Raw genomic sequence first — 21,362 nt, forward strand, 5'->3', positions numbered from 1 at the left:
TAACTTGATCCGAAAATGGGAAATGGGAGAAAAAAACATGTAGGAACTGTTTACTGGACATATACAGACATACACATACAGATATAAGCTTTGGAAAAAAAGAGAGTTTTTTAATAAAGTTATTAGTGATTTTTTAAAAATTATTATTATTATTATATTATTAAAAAATGTGTTATTTTAGTTCATGTTCTTGTTAATGATGTTGCTGCTGTTTATGCTTTTGTTGTTGTTTATAATGTTGTTGTTTTTTTTATTGTTTTCGTGGATTTCTACGATATTGTTCTTGTTTTGTTTACCATTATCCAATTAGTGAATGTATTACTTATATGAAACAAAAAAGTTTATCCTAAGTTCTTGATTTTCAGAAAATTGCTGAGTCATTGAGCCGTGTTAGGTCTGCGGAACCTGGGACTCCAATGTATACCAGCCAGTCACAAGCCCGTGTTCAACAGCTAACTTTAACAAGACAGTCAAACGTGGGCAATGATATATGTAGCTCTAAATCATGGCGTCGTGACTCTAGTGAAAGCAAACTGAAGACTTAAACAAACATGCCATGCCTCTGTTGACTTATAAACAATTTACTTGTAACTATTGAGGTTATTTTTTTTGGCCTAAACTGATAAGTTTATTATAATTTTTGTAAGCTTGTATTATCAACGGTTATACGACAAAATAGGGAACATTTTTCAAGAGAAATGAAGCAATTTGTGTACACAATTATTTACTTATCTTAAATATGTACTAATGTTTTCGCCCCCCCCCCTTGTAGGGGCGATCGCCCCCCCCCCCACTCGGCCGACCCCTGAATTTTAGTATAGAATTTACACAATTTGTATACGAATTTATTACTTATGTTAATAATATATACTAATTATTTATATTTCAACCTATTTTTAGATTATTTCGCCCCCCCCCTCTTGTATGTTGGCCGATTTGGTGGGATCGGAAGGGAGCGATGGTATCAATCCCTCCCCCCCCCATACACTTTCGAGTGGGGGGGGCGGTTCAATTTATTTCTAGAAATCACAGCTTGCTAACAGAATCAATTAAATATCTGTATGATTAAAACTTGTTATTGATATTTTAACCGATCTCTATATTATGTCGTTCCCTGTTAGCCGATTAGAGGGGGGGGGGGGGCGAATACCTCTACTGCCCTTCCCACCTAAACCCTTTGAGTGGGGGGGGCGGTCATAATTTGTGAACAACATTAATTCAATTAATATATAAATTTTATATTATGTCAATCCCTTTCTGGTATCTTGGCCGATTCGGTGGGGTTGGTGGGGGGGGGGAGGGCGATTGCACGTACTGCCCTCCCAACTCTAGCCTTCTAAGTGGGGGGGGGGGGGCGGTCATATTTTTATGGAGAATCATAGTTTGTGAACAAATTTAGTTGAGTCGCCCCACCCCTATTCTTTAATGTCAAATGCTATCTTTAGCATACATTATTAAAGGAGCTAGGATTAATCGTTTTAACTCTACCGCCCCTCCCATTTCCAGACAGAGTTTATGTAATTTCACATCAATTTATAATAATTATTTTAAGAAAGTTAGAATTCAAACGAAATTTTTCAGTATAAGAGTCACGATTGAGATGAGTTCTAAACTCGAATAATGCTCTCATAGTCCCTTTTTTCCAACCTTTACTTAATTTGATATTTTGCTAGTTAAATACATTTGGGACTATAACTCACAATTTATACTTGAATTTTATTGAATATTATTTTTCGGCGTCGATCCTCAATATAACTCACAATTTATACTTGATTCTTATTGAATATTATTTTTTCGGCGTCGATCCTCAATATAACTCACAATTTATACTTGATTCTTATTGAATATTATTTTTTCGGCGTCGATCCTCAATATAACTCACAATTTATACTTGATTCTTATTGAATATTATTTTTTCCGCGTCGATCCTCAAAGCCAAAATCTAAATATGTGGGTTATCTTATCTTTTCAAGGAAAAAATCGGTTTTATTTGCAATGTATTAAGGGCCTATAAATTCATATTAGAATACTTTTCAAGTACAACATTATTTGAAAAGTCCTTTTTTAGTAGTATGAATAATGAGCGTTTGGTCAGGAGAATGAGTTTCTTCTGTGAAGAATGCAAGAAATCTTTTTTGGCGTCGGAACCCCACTGATGAATAATGAGCTGTAGATGTCAGGAGAATGCGTTTCTGCAGTAAAGAATGTAAAAAAACGCTTTTGGCGTCGGGGCTTTGCCCCGAACTCCATTGATGAATAATTAGCTGTAGATGTCAGGAGAATGCGTTTCTCCATTGAAGAATGCAAGAAAACGCTTTTGGCGTCGGCCCGAGCCCCACTAGGAAACCTTTTAGCGCTGCCCCAGTTGTTTTGTTTTCGCCGGAGGTTGAGAAATTCTGCTTTTTTTATTCTCATATATATATATATATATATATATATATTTATATATATATATATATATATATATATATATATATATATATATATATATATATATATATACTAGACATATGTTACCCGCGACCCGCGGGTCTTTATTTGCGCATTACTTTTGATATAGTCACTGAGAGTGTTTTGTAAACAATAAAACGAAATAATAAAGTAATAAGTAAAGCGAATGTGTCAATGTAAAAATAGTGTGAATGAAGCTATCAAATCAAAATAGCTAATAGGCTTAAATCCATTTTTTTTTTTCAAATTAAAACATTTGCTTGTAGGCCTTCATATATTTGATTAAAATTTGAGATGAATAGACTAAATTTTGTATGTTCATGTGTATAAAGTATAAAGTAGATCTTGAGGTAGACGTAGATCTAAATCTACACTAATCTAGAGTTCTGTGCTGCGCATGCGTGAACTTTTTTTCATGAATGAATTTATATAGGCCTATCTCAACACGGCTACGCAGCTTTAGCGAACAGTGAACGAATGTATTAAAAATGCTTTAGAAAAACAAATTTGAATGTTAATTTGATTAAAATATGAAATGAATGGACAATAATTAGTATGTTTATGTGTTAAAGCATAAAACTATCTTTGCGAAAAGAAGTTTTATCATCTTAGAGTTCAGTAAGAGTTTTAGACCTAGGCCTAGGAATAGACTCAGACCTCAGAAGAGAGATGTGTTAATGTGTAACCATTTGGTAATGTCTAATGAAAGAATGTTCGCCAGGAAATCTGTAGATATCAGGAACTAATTTATGTAAAAAATGCTTTTGGATAATCTAGTGGATTGGATTTAGATGTATGTTAAACGTAGCTAATGATCCTTTCACGTTATTTCTGTTTCGCTACGAAAATAAAATTAGTTTTCAGAAAATGGGTTTACCCGAAGGAAGTCGATACATTCTTATCTATTAAAAACGAAAAGAGCGATAGCTTTGTTAAATGAATGGGATTATAAAGTGAACAATTAAACGAAATAATGTTTAGTACGCGATGCATGAATGAATATAGATCTAGGCCTATCTCAACTCGGCTTCGCAGCTTTCGTAAACGAATGTAGCTTTAGAAAACCAAATTTGAATGTTTATTTGATCAAAATATGAAATGAATGGACTTTAATTAATATGTTTATGTGTTAAAGTATAAAACTATCTGTTCGAAGAGAAGTTTTATCATCTTAGAGTTGAATTAGAGTTTTAGATCTAGGGATGGGATTATAAAGTAAACAATTAAACGAATTAATATTTAGTACGCGATTCATTACGGAATTGTCTAATGAAAGAAAGTTCGTCAGGAAATCTGTAATCACAGATATAAGGAACTAATTAATGTAAAAAATGCTTTTGAAACACAAAATTGAAGGTTAATTTTATTATATAATGAAATCAATGGATCTTCTTTTGTCTTTTCATGTGTCAAAGTAAAAAACTATCTGCGCAAAGTGTATTTCTTAAAATTAGATCTAGGTCTAAATCCTTTCTATCTTTTCTCATGTCAACATTGTAGACATGGCCTAGATCCATAAAATACTATAGCTGTAATAGAGTCGGACAACTTTATTTTTTTTTGAGGGTCTTACATTTGTTTTAGGGCTACAATACATTCACTAAGGTCTAAGTTGGTACCCAAGGAACATTCCTGCCTAGTTTTATCAAGATTGGTCAAGCGGTTTTGATGTCTATAAGTAACATACATACATACATACATACATACATACATACCCCTCACATTCTACTTTATAATATAGATATATATATATATATAATATATATATATATATATATGATATATATGTGTGTGTGCTGTACGCATGTTTATGCATAGGGTTAGGGTTTACTGGGCGTTAGGGTTAGGGTTTGGAAAAAAAATCTCCCCCTCCACTCCAAAGTTCTGGGTCCGCCAGTGTATGATATATATGTATGTTTGCTGTACGCATGTTTATGCATAGGGTTAGGGTTTACTGGGCGTTAGGGTTAGGGTTTGGAAAAAAATCCCACCCCCCACTCCAAAGTTCTGGATCCGCCAGTGTATGATATATATGTGTGTGTGCTGTACGCATGTTTATGCATAGGGTTAGGGTTTACTGGGCGTTAGGGTTAGGGTTTGGAAAAAAATCGCCCCCTCCACTCCAAAGTTCTGGATCCGCCAGTGTCTTATTAGAGATGAGCAACTATGGCGAATACATTGCTAGCTTTGTGGTGTCTCCAGTGTACAGACTGAAGGCTATAGGCTAGTATCTAATATATAAAGCAAATTGTAAGGTGTATGTATGGCTAGTATCTAATATATAAAGCAAATTGTAAGGTGTATGTATGGCTAGTATCTAATATATAAAGCAAATTGTAAGGTGTATGTATGGCTAGTATCTAATATATAAAGCAAATTGTAAGGTGTATGTATGGCTAGTATCTAATATATAAAGCAAATTGTAAGGTGTATGTATGGCTAGTATCTAATATATAAAGCAAATTGTAAGGTGTATGTATGGCTAGTATCTAATATATAAAGCAAATTGTAAGGTGTATGTATGGCTAGTATCTAATATATAAAGCAAATTGTAAGGTGTATGTATGTATGTTTTCAATAGAAATCAAAACAAGTGAACCAATATTACCTGACATGAATGTTCCTTAGATGACAGCCGAGACCATAGTGTATGTTAAATATCCCTCCTACAAATGGAGGACTTCAAATAAATTTTAATATAATCCGTAACTCAATAGACGCTTTAAAGATTTTACTAGATGTAGGTTGAACAGCTATTGCGACAGATTTTAACTTTATAGATCGCGCATTGATACAGATCAAATTAGCATTATTAAAGACCTTTTTTTTGAACATGTTGACCTTGAATATACTACCTTAGTTAATACAATTACTCTTCAATTTTATGTTTTTAAATAACCTATTGAAATTACACAATCGCTTTAATTATAAGTTATTATTTTGGATTTAGTTAACACGCACACCGAGCCCTTAACTTACTACAAGAACTAGGTCAAAAGACTCAAGACTTGTATATCTATTTATCACGCTCACATGTGCAATATTTTAAGTTTCAATATCACTGCTAGGTATGGCAATCTGAGCATTAAAAATAAAAATAAACTTAATAGAATCCTAAATGCTGCTGGCAAAATCATTGGCAAAAAACAAAACCCATTTGGTCAGTTGTTTGAGACAAACATCTATAAAAAAGCTAACAAGATCCTCGAAATAAAGAATCACCCTTTGTGTCAGGATCTTGTGATTTTACCATCACAAAAGAGATACAAGACACCGATGGCAAAGACAAACAGACACAAACACTCTTTTGTTCCTGTCACAGTCTTAGTTGACATTGCATGATCTAAAGTTCACGTCATGTTAATAGTTTAAAAGACACGTGGAATTCCTGATGTAGAAAACAGGAAGTAGAATGAAAAGTTGACTTTGAGTTCAGTCAAGTCAAATCAGTAAGGTGTTGCTCCCGGTACAGGAAGGTTGGACGTTTCTTCCTGGACACTTGTATATATATGCATATAGCATGAAAGTCGATGGACTAGTCATTGTTGATTAATAATATTTGAGAGTCGATTTCATAATGTGCTTATTGGATATTAAGGTATTACTCGTATTTCAATGGATATCTATAGTTGAAGCTCCAGTGTCACTAGTAGTAATTGTTCTTATTGTTACCCGCTGAGATGCGGACGTGATTTGTTGTTAACGTATTGGATACTTTTGATACCGCTGTTATGCGGATAGGATTATTATTTCTTGACTTGTAGCACTAACAAGGAGTGCAGTATATTATTATTATGTTGTAAATAAACTTCATGTTGTCTGCTGAACGGACTTGAGTCAGTCGTATAGTGTTTGTCTCGTCACGTGTCTAGAGTACCTCAGGAAGTAAGAACCCAGTATTACACCATTCAACGTTCATTTACAGTTCCCCTGGCAATTAAATCATTAAATAAGAACAATCTGGTATAAACTTTGTCACATGTAAATTATGAGTGAGTCTGGTGTGAATGTACACTTTGGTTTCTTATAGTTATAATGTTTTTTGTTTGGTGTAATGCACAAATTGTAAGACGAATTTCCTTACGGATAATAAAGATTATTATTATTATTATTATTATTATTATTATAGGATATAGGTTTTCAAAATATTTGTGTGCACATTTTCGCAGTGTTACTGTAATGTATTGCTGAAAACATGTAAACAGGATCATACAAATCAATAACTAAATTAATTATTAATAAAAAATAAAAAGGCTTGTCTTCGAGTTCAAATCTACAATGTTTTGCGGTAGACAATTTAACATAAAGAAAACCTGTAAGATGGAGTCATATACAGATCATTGTGTTTTGATATCTTATGTTTATTGGTCATCTCAATACATCAACCAAATATTTCGTAGGCGCTACACGTGTAGAAAGGCGGACAAGGGAAGACACAACTCCTGCTCGGGTCTGTCTGCTTGAGCTCTTCACAGTTGGGGGGCGGGGTAGTACACACGGGGAACACCTTGTAACACTTCTCCCCTGCAGGGCAGCTGCCACATTGGCTGTACTGCTGGGTAGTATGGGGCGCCGTGGTAGTCGGATCGAGAGGGGCACCCTTTGCTAGCATCAGATTTGTCAATGTCATGACGAAAACCACCTAAAAAAATAAACACATGCTGTCAATGATTTAATTTGGCTTGGGGAAAAGTGACCAAGTTTGAATGGAACTAGTAAACGGAAGCCAAGAACCTAACCATCCATAATTACTTCTACAAACCATACAAAGTGAAAAAAAAAATTTCATAGCAACAATAGAGTCATTGTTTTAGAGATGTAGAAATACAAATAATGAAAGTAATTTAAAAAAAAAAAGGTTTGATCAGTCTTTCTTTTTAAATAAACTAGTTAATTCATGTGCTCAGAATGTATCATTTCTTGTGCAAAAAAAAATTAAAAATAGCAAAATATACACACACAAAAAACTAAACAAAGCATACACTAAAGGAAAAAAAACGCAAAATTACTGCCATATATCTTAATACTGCAGGAAGAGGCTCGCTTTTTCTATATAAACAAAATTAATTAATTGTCATTAACTAATTTGATTATTTAATTTTTTCATTGATTAGTGTATTATCATCGACTATAAATAATTATGCACAATTTTAACTTGATCCAAGAATGGGAAGTGGGAAAGTTAATGCTTAAAAGCGTAAAAGGAAAAATAACTCCACATATACAGCAACATCTCTCAATAAGTTTCATTTATAACACTGTTTCGATACAAAACAAAAATAATTAATGACAAACACCCAGAGGACTATACATATATATGTAGGCTTCCTTCAGTCGTATAACGACTATGGTTCATCTCGAAATCTTTTTCATTAGGTTGTGGAGCCCTATTTTGGAGAGACACTCCCGTCCATATATATTGCAGGTCAAGGTGTTTTTTTGCTTTGGTGGTAGAGGAGACGGCTATTTTTCGTGTGGCACACTTTTCTTCAAGAGCTGAGGCCCATGTTTTCTCGCTGTCCATAGTTTTCTTGGTCACCATCTCTGTTCAACTATTGCGGTCTAAGGCTATGTCTTCCCTAAACTCAGTATCAATGTTCACTGATTTTAAACACGTTTTATTACATCCACGTAAAGGAGGTGGGGGCGTTCAGTTGTTCTTGAGCCAGACGCGAGCTACCCGTACAGAATGATTTTCAGGATGCGATTGTCCTCTATCCGGCGAACATGTCCGAGCCAGCGCACGCGGCATTGCCTGAGGACTGTAAAGATGCTGGCAAGGCCTGTGTTATTTTCAACTTCCTTCGAAGGCAGCGCAAGTGGAGTGAGTTTAGTTTTCTCTCTTGCTTTGTGTAGGTAGTCCACAGGGAAGAAAAAGTGTGTGTGTGTGGGGGGGGGGCAGTCTTTATTCGGTTTGAACTTAAATCTTTCAATTGCATTATTAAATGATTGACATCATGCTAAATGGAAAAAAAAAAGAATATTTGAATCTTTCATATGCCTCATTTCTTACTCATTCAGAGACCACTTGCCTTACTGATACACTAAACATGATCAGTTGAATAGCTGAGTCAAATGTAGATATCTTTTTTGTCAAATGTCAAATATTAAATGTGAAGTCTACTTAAAGAGTTCTGAAAAAAATAAATGCTCTTACCAATAGAGTGAACTTTGTGATAGAGATCATCTCTAAATCTTCAACTGTTGGCAAGCTTTTAACAACAATACCTTAGGAAACAAAGGGCAAATACTCGGGGGAACAATTTATTTATATAATAGGTCAATTAAAAATAAGATGCTAGCACTAGTACTACAATTAGAAGTTGTGTTTTAAATGTGATTTTAGGGCGAGACAAATATTATTTTAAATGTAACACATGGGACACCGCATGGTATTTATAGAGAGCGTTAAGTATCATATTTGAGTTGTACAAGAACTGCTGGCGATTATGAACTTCTATTTAATTGTTATTCAGTTTTTATAAGAAGTCACGTCGCATAGACCTTAGAGACATGTCAATGATACCTAAACAACACGAAAAAAACTAAAACAAATAAATTCTACCATCTAGTTCATGGTAAACCAGTAACACAGACTAAAAACTCAAAATACCTAGGTGTAATAATAAATGAAAAACTGTCATGGAATCCCCATATAGATGAAACTATTAACAAATCAAACAAAGCATTAGAGTTTATTAAAAGAAATGTTGTCTATAAGAACATAAAACTAAAATGTTATTAAACCTTGTTAAGGCCAATAATAGAATATGCATACTTTGTTTGGGACCCCTAAACTAAAGAAACATTAAGAAACTGAAACAGACACAAAATAGAGCAGTGAGATTCATAATTAATCAATTTTCACATTTGACTAGAGTAACACCTTTAGTAAAATCACTAAATTTAGAAAGCCTTCTGAAGAGAAGACTCAAAAGTAAAGTAACATTTACACATAAAACACTGAACCATAATCTTCACATACAAAAACAAAATGTAATAAAATACTCTGAAAGACACAAAGATAAAGGCACATTCCTCGTCCCATATGCTAGGACAAATTTGTACAAATACTCCTTCTTCCCTAGTGCTATTAGAGCATGGAATGGGTTGCCCGAGCCAACCAGAAAAAGCAGTGACTTGGCTGAATTTAAGTCATTGGTTAACATGCATGACTGAATGCATGACGTGTAGGACGTAATCCTTTTCTTTTTTTAAGTAACGTCTGTATTATATAAGATCAAATAAGAATTAATATTTGGTTTATTTGAAAAGTAGACATTCTATTTTACTATTTTAGTGATTTTACACTTTGGAAATTAAACAAAAGCTAGCACATTTTGAACAAAAAAAAATTGTCATGTTTGAGATTATTAGTTGATAACAACAAATTTCTTTTTTGATACTTTATTTTTAAGACCGAACCTCCTTTATACATCTAATACACAGTTAATTAAAAAACGTACTAATGAATGTTTTGATTTTTTTAAAAATGAAAAATTTTTTATTCAACCTCTTTCCCTTCCTTTCTCCCCCCCCCCCTGGTTACGTGATACATGTCACTGTGATATTTCTAAGAGCTATTTTCAAGAATTGCGTCCACCCACCGACCCAGAAAGTGTGACTTGAATGGTGGTATTGTATAGATAGTCCTACTAGTTATTAGCCTTAATTCGAGCATTGTGTTTAGTGAGGAATCATCACTGTTATCAATCATTTATGAGTCATACTTTTCTTAGAGAGCAAAGAAAGGACCTTCATTGCTTCGCATATCCAAACAACTGGAAATGAATCTAAACAACTTCTGAAAATGAAACTAAACAACTTATGAAAATGAAACTAAACAACTTATGAAAATGTATCTAAACAACTTCTGAAAATAAATCTAAACAACTTCTGAAAAAAAAAATCTAAACAACTTCTGAAAATAAATCTAAACAACTTCTGAAAATAAATACTAAAACAAAAACTAAGGATTATTTTGTATGTGATAAGGGGACACTATCGGGAAAGTAAAATCACTGTGTAATTGTTATGAGTAGTCATACTTTTTTTTTACATACATTACTAATAATATCAGGTGACCGAGCCTCGCTCGGATTAATAATTTGTTAAGGAAGGATATATACCCGAAGTCATTTTGAGAATATTTTTGTACCAGGTGGCCGAACCTCGCTCTGTTAAATAATTTCGGAAGGTTATATACCCGAAGTCATTTTGAGAATATTCTTGTAATTACGAAAATGAACGATCGGATAAAGACTACTAATCGAGACAGTTGTTTTAGTGTTCTGTTAGTTCTAATTGTAGGCCTAATTGAACATGTCGATTAAATTTAAAGTCTTTTAAGTCCTCCTACAGTCTAGACAAACTACAGCTCAAGTCCGTCTTAAAGTTTTGCAATCCATCTTTTGCTTAATTGTATTGTAGGCTTACTATTATTGGCTTGGAAGAAAGTCTTTGCAGTGTAACTTCTCTACGTTATAGGGTAAAACATGCACTTAGTGACAAAGTAAAATGGCTCATTTTTTCTTATTAGACTTAAATCATTGCATTAGTTTTCTAAAGAAACGTTTCCGTAGGGCACCTCTGTTACGCCGAATAATATGCTCGTTACCCATACGGCATACGTGCCCTGCCCAGCCTGACTGTCGGACTATAAGAAGTTCATACCGGCTTTTGCCATCCATCCATCCCAGTGGTGCTATGACCTGCTTTTACACATCCATCCATTCAGATCTCTCCTGGGCTTTCCGTCAACACACCCTAACTCCAAGCTTTTTACCGAGGTTTATAGTTAAATCAAAAGAGGCTGCAGCGTACGCAAACTCGTTGACCGCTAGATGAATATCATGTTTAGTGTGAGCAAGTAAGCGTAGAAAAGCTGTGTTATGACCATTTCCTTTGTTTTGGTACAGGACAGTAGACACCGAAGCATGAACACATGGTAATAATTCACCAGCAAAATAATAATAATAATAAGGCTTGTCTTAGAGTCCGAAAATTAATGAGGATTGCAGCTGTGACCTACATATCTTGCCACAACCAGGGCAAGCATAACCATTGTCCGCGGTGCTCGATTAAGAAATTTCTTTTAGCGTCTGCGTCTGTCCTCGCAGCAAATTTTCTTTTGGTCTCAAATGTGTATCCGCGGCCTCTGTATAGAAGGAATTCTTTAAGTCCGACAGTTACGCTGGACAGAGCAGTATCCTGTATGGGAGACGAATCTCAGACGAACGCATGCCAAAGACAGTCTTTTTTGGTGAGCTAAAAAGTGGTCGACGTAACACCGAAACGCTTAAAACACCAGCTTATGGCGCAAACTTGACTTGGATAACATAGAAGAGAGCACATGGTTGCATGCAACCTCAAAACGAGACAGCTGGAGGGCACCAGCTAAAAAAACAACAAAGTAAAAGGTATCTACACCGCTCTACACAATTAAAGTGTAAACAATTTATTAAGCACTTAAACACAATAACTAATCATACATCGGTACATTTAATTTCATTACTTTTCTTTCATAGTTCTATAATAAATCAATCTACAGTAAGATGGTGCGCAAATGTTTAATTAGGTCTATTGATTCTTTAAAACTCGTTCTTGTTTGCAAAGAAATATTTTAGTGTACTGCGGTAAGCCTAGTGACGTAAGCAGCGTTTTTCCCGTTTACGTCATGGAAAATTTTCATTCATAAAACATTCTAGCCAAAATTAATTTTTCGATAATGAGGCATTTTCAAACCGATATAACGGTCGACCTCGAGTTTTCCCAATGCGGCCAATGAGTTGAGAATTTTTTTCTCACTATTTTGCACATACCGTGAACTTTTAAAGAAAATCGTTAGAGCCGTTTTCGAAATAAAATTTATAAATATATATACATACATACATACATACAAGAATTGCTCGCTTAAGAGTATAGGATAAATATTTGTTATTAATTAAACCGTGTCCATTCAACTGTTATCGTCCTAATTATATGGTCAGGTTTTACAAATCGTAATAAGCCTTGATTAGCAAAGAATTGAAAGATAGAAGATGACGAAACAGTCTGTTTCTCAACACGATACATCCTCTGTATTGAAAGAAATATAAATGCAAATGTTACTGTCAGTACAGTCACAAGACGATGGCTTATCGCACACGAGATGTGAAGCCTGATTTATTTTCAAAGAACCATTACTAATGGTTGCACAAAAGATAAGTTGGTTGAACTACTGGATTATCTTGACCTGCCTTTTCGACACGCTAATGCGGAGGGTATTTGACCGAGAGGAATACAGGGCAAAGCTTGCTAGTAGCGTGATATCAAGCTCGGCGATGAAGACGAATAGAGTGTCAGACAAATAGTATGTGTACGTATGTCTCTAGGTTCTAGTTGATGGGTTGGAGGCTTAACATTGCTCTAAGGCAGGGGTGGGCAACCTTTTTGTATCGAGGGTCGCATTAAAAACAATTTGGGAGTGTGCGGCCTGATTTCTGTATGTGTCGGCGGGCCGCATAAAACACTCCGGCGGGCCCCATGTGGCCCGCGGGGCGTAATTTGCCCACCCCTGCTCTAAGGTTATGTAGTTTCCATCAAGACATCAAGCTACAACACTAAGTGGTTAACAAGTTTAATAACAGAGAGTTGAACAAAACAGTAAGGTAACGTTTTAGACTATAGCCATCTAAATAACGTAAAAGTAAGCTGAACGGTTCACTATTGTAAGTCCTTGGTGATAGACTAAATAACGTGAAAGTAAGCTGAACGGTTCACTAGTGGAAGTCCTTGGTGATAGACTAAACAACGTGAAAGTAAGCTGAACGGTTCACTAGTGTAAGTCCTTGGTGATAGACTAAACAACGTGAAAGTAAGCTAAACAGCCCACTAGTGTAAGTCCTTGGTGATAGACTCAACAACGTCATCAAAGTTTGTAATGAAGACAAATCCCAGTCTTTAACGGTATCCAAATGAAGACGTCTCGTATCAGATACCACGCGCTTTAGTATAACAATAATTAATTGATCTCAGACAGACAACTTGCTACGCCACTTTAAAGAAAAAACAGACCTATCTGTTTAAAACATTTTGGGATTAATTGTCATTTTAGTTGTCGTGTTTGTGTTGTAATTTTATTACAGCGCCATGAGCCTACATTTTGTTTGTTAACATCGCTTTATAAATAAAATTATTATTATTATTGTTAATTAACAGTAAACGAAAAAATAACATACCACGAATGTAAATTTATTATAAAATCTTTGAATAACCTCAGCCTGGCCTTAGCTGTCAAAACATCAACGTGTTTTATACCCATAAAGAAACTGTGTCAACATAAGCATGACATGTGTTGTGTTCTTATGTAAATTAACCCTGGGATACTTCAGCTGAATAAATAATTGGTCAATGTAAACTTGTAGTATTTATTTTCATTATCTGTCTTTCAGGCTTGAAAACATCCTCAACTCCTTAAGTAGACCCATCTTACAAACTTTGAAATCCTCCTCAACTCTTAAGTAGACCCATCTCACAAACTTTGAAAACATCCTCAACTCTTAAGTAGACCCATCTTACAAACTTTGAAAACATCCTCAACTCTTAAGTAGACCCATCTTACAAACTTTGAAAACATCCTCAACTCTTAAGTAGACCCATCTCACAAACTTTGAAAACATCCTCAACTCTTAAGTAGACCCATCTTACAAACTTTGAAAACATCCTCAACTCTTAAGTAGACCCATCTTACAAACTTTGAAAACATCCTCAACTCTTAAGTAGACCCATCTTACAAACTTTGAAAACATCCTCAACTCCTTAAGTAGACCCATCTTACAAACTTTGAAAACATCCTCAACTATTAAGTAGACCCATCTTACAAACTTTGAAATCCTCCTCAACTCTTAAGTAGACCCATCTCACAAACTTTGAAAACATCCTCAACTCTTAAGTAGACCCATCTTACAAACTTTGAAAACATCGTCAACTCTTAAGTAGACCCATCTCACAAACTTGAAAACATCCTCAACTCCTTAAGTAGACCCATCTCACAAACTTTGAAAACATCCTCAACTCTTAAGTAGACCCATCTCACAAACTTTGAAAACATCGTCAACTCTTAAGTAGACCCATCTCACAAACATTGAAAACATCCTCAACTCCTTAAGTAGACCCATCTCACAAACTTTGAAAACATCCTCAACTATTAAGTAGACCCATCTCACAAACTTTGAAAACATCGTCAACTCTTAAGTAGACCCATCTCACAAACTTTGAAAACATCGTCAACTCTTAGGTAGACCCATCTCACAAACTTTGAAAACATCCTCAACTCCTTAAGTAGACCCATCTCACAAACTTTGAAAACATCCTCAACTCTTAAGTAGACCCATCTCACAAACTTTGAAAACATCCTCAACTCTTAAGTAGACCCATCTCACAAACTTTGAAAACATCCTCAACTCCTTAAGTAGACCCATCTCACAAACTTTGAAAACATCCTCAACTCTTAAGTTTGACCCATCTCACAAACTTTATTAACTCTTAAACACATTTAACTTTTCGTGCCCTCCAAAGCTGCAAACGCTACTGATAGCTCCGAAATCTCCCAATAGATCAAACACTATACGGACAGCTGCCAGAACTGGAAACTACATTACTTACTTCATTATAGACTTAGGACTACTTGTCTGAACCTTCCAATAGAATGTTTCCGAGGATTCCTAGTGTTTCGCGAAGCCTGAATAGGTGTTTCACGAAGTACTTCAATAATTAAATAATAGGCCCCCACCATCTTTCCATAAAAAATACTAACAAAATAGCAATGTGTTCTGCTAAATACTCAAAATGTGCGAAGTGTTCCGTTAAGGAAAAAAGTTTGGGAACCACTGTTTACTATTCCATTATATAATTGAAAACGAAGAACGTTTTGTTTTCATGTCACTGTTTGACGTGCTAATGTCTGAACAACATTCAGGGATAGTTTGAAACTGAAATGTCGCGATATTTACTTGGATGTGTTTATTTCAGGTCTTTGCGGTTTGCTTTTTTTTTTGTCCTCTATTTAGTTTCTCTTCTTTGGTCTGTGCTTGATGTCCTGAATTATTTGTGTTCCCTCTACTTGTTGAAGAGTTCTTCAAGAAATTTAAAGCAATAATAAAGCAAGTAGAAACCTTTTTATAACTAGCTTTAAATCAATGATACACTTTAAAACAAATAGAAATAGGGGCTGGGCAAGTCAAGTTGTATAATGATAGAAACTAAAAGTCTAATCTTTTCATAAGAGCCAAACGTGCACACACTCACACATAAATATATAAGTCACTTTCACAACAAATGAAGTTAATATATGATATAGTGTAGAGTGGAAGCTGTCACTTTAATGCATGTAATATAGACGTAGAGCACGACATATGATAATGACTCTACTGATAGCGGACTAAAAATATGAAATATATAAATGAATGTGATGGAGAAACTGGGGTTCTTATAAATACATTTTAATCACATAAAACTAATAAACTCATTACTATTCTAAAACATTTCTACTTTTTTGTCAAAACTATCCATAGTAAAATTATTTGGATCAATACGTAATGATGAAAGTATCCAGCCTATGGCCATAGAACTGCATAGAATGTTTCAGCAGAAATACAGTGAGACGTCAACATGTTCTAAAATAAAACATTTATTTGAGCCAATGTTTTTTTATAAGTACTGGTTCCAAAGCTTGACTTTAAAATAAAGGGAAAATAAAAATATAATATGGGATATATACTGTGCATATTTCTCTCGAAAAGTTAGTATTTACCTTTAATGAATCTACTTTTTCATCCTATGTCTTTTCATTTTCTAGTAAATCACTTCAAAACCAGTTTTACGAACACGGTTCAAGAATATGATAGTGAGAGTAACAGTCATCCCGTACTGGTGTGGGAAAGTCAATTCAATATAGTTGCAGTCTTTTAGAAATAATAGTATCCTTACACTTAAGTTAGTAAAGACTTTTAACAAGTGATAGGTGATATATATATTTCATTTAAATTTGTTTAGTTATTTTTTGTGATTCTCTTATTGTCATGGTCCCGGATTCAATAAACCCCTTCGCTCCATGGTTGCTATGCTACCGATACAAATAAATACAAAAGAACAAAAAGATAAACAGAATGATGCTCACAAGATGAAGGAGCTGTTCGATAAAATGAATTATGACAATAAACATTCAGTGTCTAAATAAAGAATCTGAAATGACAAGACCAAGATTTGATATTATAATAGTATGACTAAATGACTAAATAACAAGATAATAACTAAACACCAAGTAGGAAGTATAATCCAAGACCTATTTTCTTGGTTCTTGGTTCTTGGTTCTTGGTTCTCGTGGACAATAGCATAGGCTCTGATCTGCGCCCCAGAAGCCCCCACATATTTCACCGGTGCTGCGTGAAACCGAAATCCTCGCGGAGGTAGGGAGTCCGTGGCGTTCAAGTTCTCCACGATCAGCTTGTTGTTGGCCAGGTACTTGATGTGGATTGGCGCAGAGCCGGTGTTCATGGGGTCTGGCGACATGGTGTCCACTCCGATGATCTTGATGTCGCGACTGTCATAGAGAAAATTGCCCACTTCTTCACTGACTGATGGGATTTTGATCTGGCTTCAAAAGTCAATGAAATAATGTATCAGATAAGAATCAAAATACTTTCATTATGTATGATATCTATTGAGTCTAATTCTGTGAATTAGTATTCAAGCTAGTTCATATGGTGTCTTCTTAAGTGAAATATGTGTGTTTATTTATTTTTGTGTGTGTGTTTTAATCTTAATATTTAAATTAACACTCATTTGAAAGGATTTATGTTGGTTCTTTAGCTAGTTCAAATACTGGGCTACGCTATGCATTTATTATACCTGTATATATAAAGAATTTCCATTCTGAAGAATATTTCCAACATACAAACATACAATGACAAAATAAACGAACAATCATGCTTTATTATACAAATCTATATGTATTCCTACCGCCAGTCATCGGTAACTGTATTGATGTACTCAAATTTATTATGAAATTTCTTGTGCCATCCAAAATTAAAAATGACAGCTGCTTTCTGTGGTATCTCTCCATTCTGTTTTTCCCATGCATGTATCTGTCAAAGATGTACAGAAATGTTACTGAAAACATTGAAATGTTCATAGGGAATAAATATCGAGTTTTCATGCCTCTGTAATTTAACGATCGGCGTCCATTATTACGAGTTTGTTTTAAATTCAGAAATATATATTGTAAAGTTTCTCACTACCCTGCAAACTGCACCACAAACTTGCCTACTCAGGGCTCCAAAATAGCATAACACTTTAATGTTCAATACTGTACAATTGGCAACAACGTAACACGAGTACAAAAGCTTCACACTCCGACGTATCAACTCTGTAACGCTGTATTAACTCCCCGCCTCTTTCTAGACTTGCACTTGATTCTCTGTTCCGGACCGACTTCACACTTGATTGGTTCCTGACGCCGACTTCAATTCGAGCTTGTGAAGTTGCGAGGTAACGTACAGCCACTTGACTCTGACACCTTCGCTCTTATATAGGGTCCCTACTAGTCTTCTAGAACCGGACGGAACATCGCTCGACCCTTCTGGTTAATCACTTGACCACAACATTCGTGACGCTCCTGAGCTCTGTTCACCACACAGATCCTTAAAGAACTTTCTTGGCTGACCGTCGAAACTCGTCACGGTCGACCGCTCGTCTAGCGCTGGCTTTGGGCGATTTACGTCGGCTTTCTACACACACCACTTCCCCCAATCTGTGTCACCACCAGGTTGATTACACTATTGTTCGTCCATCGTAGTTCGATGATGACCTCTTCTGTCATCTATGGGCTGAGAGCTTTTGTACTGGAGTTTGGGCCTCATCGTATGACTGGTGAGATCTATGTGAGCTCGGAATGTTCGGCTGAACACTGGGCAGGTTTTTCCAGCTAAAGGTAGTGTTACTGGCCTTGCTTTTTGTTTTCTCTTATGCTTTACTTCTGCCAGCGCTGTTCTTTTTTCCTCTGCAGTTTGTGCGCCAGTTTTCATAGCGCGACACCATGATGCTCTGTTGTGTGCTTCCATCTTCCAGATAACAGGGTCAATCTTCAGTCTTTCAAAGACGTTATGAAGGTGTCCCTAAAGTGTTTTTTTTTGTCCCCCTTGTGAGCGCTTCACGTTCTTTAATTAACGTAAATGTGTCGTTCATGGATGCTGGAGTCCTCCAGCTAGCAGACGTGGCCTGCTCAGCGCAGCTTAGACTGCATCAAGTTTGTGTGGATACTTTGCAGGCCCGATCTTCAAAGAACTTCATTATCAGATATTTCTTCTTGCCGTTTAGTAAACATTCAGCTTTTTATTATTTATTTTTTTGCAATTTATATGCATACTGTCCACATTTCTGAGGCATAGAGTAATGTGGGGAAGATGACGGCTAGATAGACTCCCAGCTTTGTACTTGTGGTGTGTTATGACACGATTAGTTATTAGTTATTTGTTTCATAGAAAGGGAAAGTTTTGACTGAGAGACAATGACGCGACTAGTAAAAACTATTCTAGGTTTTTAAGAAGAATAGCGAAATGTAAACAGAATACTTCTTAAGGCTTTAGAGAGAGACGGGCTTGATGGGCGTATAGATTTAGCTTCACGACATTCGACGGTTCCATTCGTTATTATTAAACTTCTTGTTCGACATTCACTATCAGCGTCGACTTATATTGTTAGCCTTTCGCTTCTGTTTTTTTATTTCGTTATTTGAGCTTTATTGTGTTATCACAACTATGTTTGTATATATAGTGAGAGAAAAAGAGAACTCTAGATAGATCTAATACCGTTAATTACATTTTTGATATGGTCCCGTATGAAAATTAGCTTTGTGGACAGATGTTAGGAAATTGTTTTCCTTACAAATCGGAACATAATATTAACGATAATTAGATTTTGAAACGTTTAGCTAAAAAATTAAATGTAATATACAGAAGAAGTGCAATTTTATATAAATAGAGTTAGAAAGTTTTTCATAAAAATCCGGAACAACCGATATTCGTAAATGAGAAGAAGATTATTTGTTTTATTTATTAGAAGAGGGATTTCAAACAGTTATTTGGATTAATAAATTTTTCAAATAAAATTCGGAACAATTTTGGCGACGATTTGTAAGAAAATTAAAGTAATGTAGGTTGATTTCTTTCTGAAAACCAAATCCAGAACATTCTTAACAGATAAAAAAAACTTCTGTAATGTTTCAGCAAGAAAATTCAATGTCATATAAGTGTAAAAAGTGTTTTTCAATAATCGTTTCTATTAAATTACTTTCTTATTTTAAAATCCTGAACAACCTATTGTCGATATTTAAAAAAAAAAAAGTCATTTGACATAAATTTGTTTTAAGTTAAAAATACGGAACAATGGGCTATTGATAATTAAACTATAGTGACATATTGTCCAAGAATATAAGGGTAATGTAAGTCAATGTTACTATTTCAAATAATCGTTTGACATAATTTTTTTGTATAAAACAACTTCCGGAACAACTTCCTAGTTCCTAGCACGGACATGACATGTGATCTACGTTGGAGGAGCAAACAAACATTGGTTGGCATTGGTTTGTTTTCAAATTGTTTAATTTTTTTTTTTTTAGGATACCTCAGCTTATTGTCCAAGAATATAAGCTTTTGACTTCAGTTGTCGAGCTTAGTACATCCTAGGAATCCTTCGGCTTTTGCCTCTTTTCTTTGCCTCTTTTTTGGGCTATTGCCCTCTTTATTGGGCTTTTTTTTTTTTTTTTTTCAAAGAAAACATATAACATATTATTTTATATTAAATAATAATACAAAGAAAATTTCATAAAAACAACATTTTTATGAAGGAAATAGTTTCAAAAACACATTCCAGCATGATCGTGGACTAGGCTGCAGCCAGAAAATTGTTTAAGGAATAACTCTGTCGCCTGACGGTACCGTGGCATTACGCAACTGCACGAAAGTCGCTGTATAAAAGTCCATTTAAAAAAATGTGCGTGATATTTGCATACAAAGTGCATTCTTAGCCTTTATAAATAAACATAAATTTTTTCTTTTAATTTTAGCAGCTAGTTGACCAGAAAATACACCATTAACTAATATTAATATTTGCTATGAAGATTTCTTGTACATTTTATAAATATATTCAACTTAGTGATACTGAAAATACACAAAAAATTGTCTTTCTTTGTTAACATATTGTAACATTGCCTCCCTTACATTTACGTAATTGTTTTGAATTTGTGTATTTTTATGAAAAAAATCGCTTGCATAATGTTATAAATTAAATGGCTTGCTTTTACAAAACCAAAAGTAGCCGTTGCACCTAAATTTTTCAAGCCGCATCGCATGGTGAAACAATATTTTTCATTTTTCTTCTAGTTTTCGAGATCTGAGTGTGACAGAATGACATTTTGCACAAACCTAATAGCGGCTTTTCCACTAACGGGGGCCGCTAAAAATCTGTGCAATTAGAAATATATTTCTACCAATTGTTTTTGTTTAATGAAATTTCGTGCTTGGAAAGGGGTGGGGGGAAAAGAACGGGGTATCTGGGTGATCGCTTTTTTTAAATGTTTTTTTTTTTTAAAGGGAATGACCTGAATTCGAACTTGTGGGCTAAAGCGGTAACCAATGTGCTGGAAAAGAGTCTATGAACATGGAATATTGTATAGTTATCTATTGTTTCTATTTCATGTTTGAGCTCACTCAGGCGAGAATCTAAAATAACGGGGACTAATTCAGTTTATACCATCATTTCCGTCAAGTACTATTTCTTTCCCTTGTTTAAGATGACAAACAAAATAATTTATTACCAATAGGTAATTAACCAATTGGTTAATTTCTTTTTATTGATTCTTGTGTCGTCAGGTA

At 34.8% G+C, this 21,362-nt stretch overlaps 1 protein-coding gene across 4 annotated transcripts in view; it reads right to left on the minus strand.

Moving 5' to 3' along the window:
* Nucleotides 1-6,791: 6,791 nt before the first annotated feature.
* LOC106053971 (kynurenine formamidase-like) overlaps nucleotides 6,792-21,362 on the minus strand; it is a 35,430-nt gene continuing 20,859 nt past the window's right edge. For all 4 annotated transcript variants that reach the window (XM_056026996.1, XM_056026998.1, XM_056026994.1 and 1 more), the window contains exons 5-8: nucleotides 17,452-17,576; nucleotides 13,671-17,086; nucleotides 8,609-8,679; nucleotides 6,792-7,093 (exon numbers count right to left, since the gene is read on the minus strand). In XM_056026996.1, coding sequence (XP_055882971.1) covers nucleotides 16,702-17,086; nucleotides 17,452-17,576 — 510 coding nt within the window. In that variant the 3' untranslated portion in view covers nucleotides 6,792-7,093; nucleotides 8,609-8,679; nucleotides 13,671-16,701. The remainder of the gene's footprint in view (nucleotides 7,094-8,608; nucleotides 8,680-13,670; nucleotides 17,087-17,451; nucleotides 17,577-21,362) is intronic.

This window comes from Biomphalaria glabrata, chromosome 4, assembly GCF_947242115.1.
Source record: "Biomphalaria glabrata chromosome 4, xgBioGlab47.1, whole genome shotgun sequence".
NCBI classification, from domain to species: Eukaryota; Metazoa; Mollusca; class Gastropoda; family Planorbidae; genus Biomphalaria; species Biomphalaria glabrata.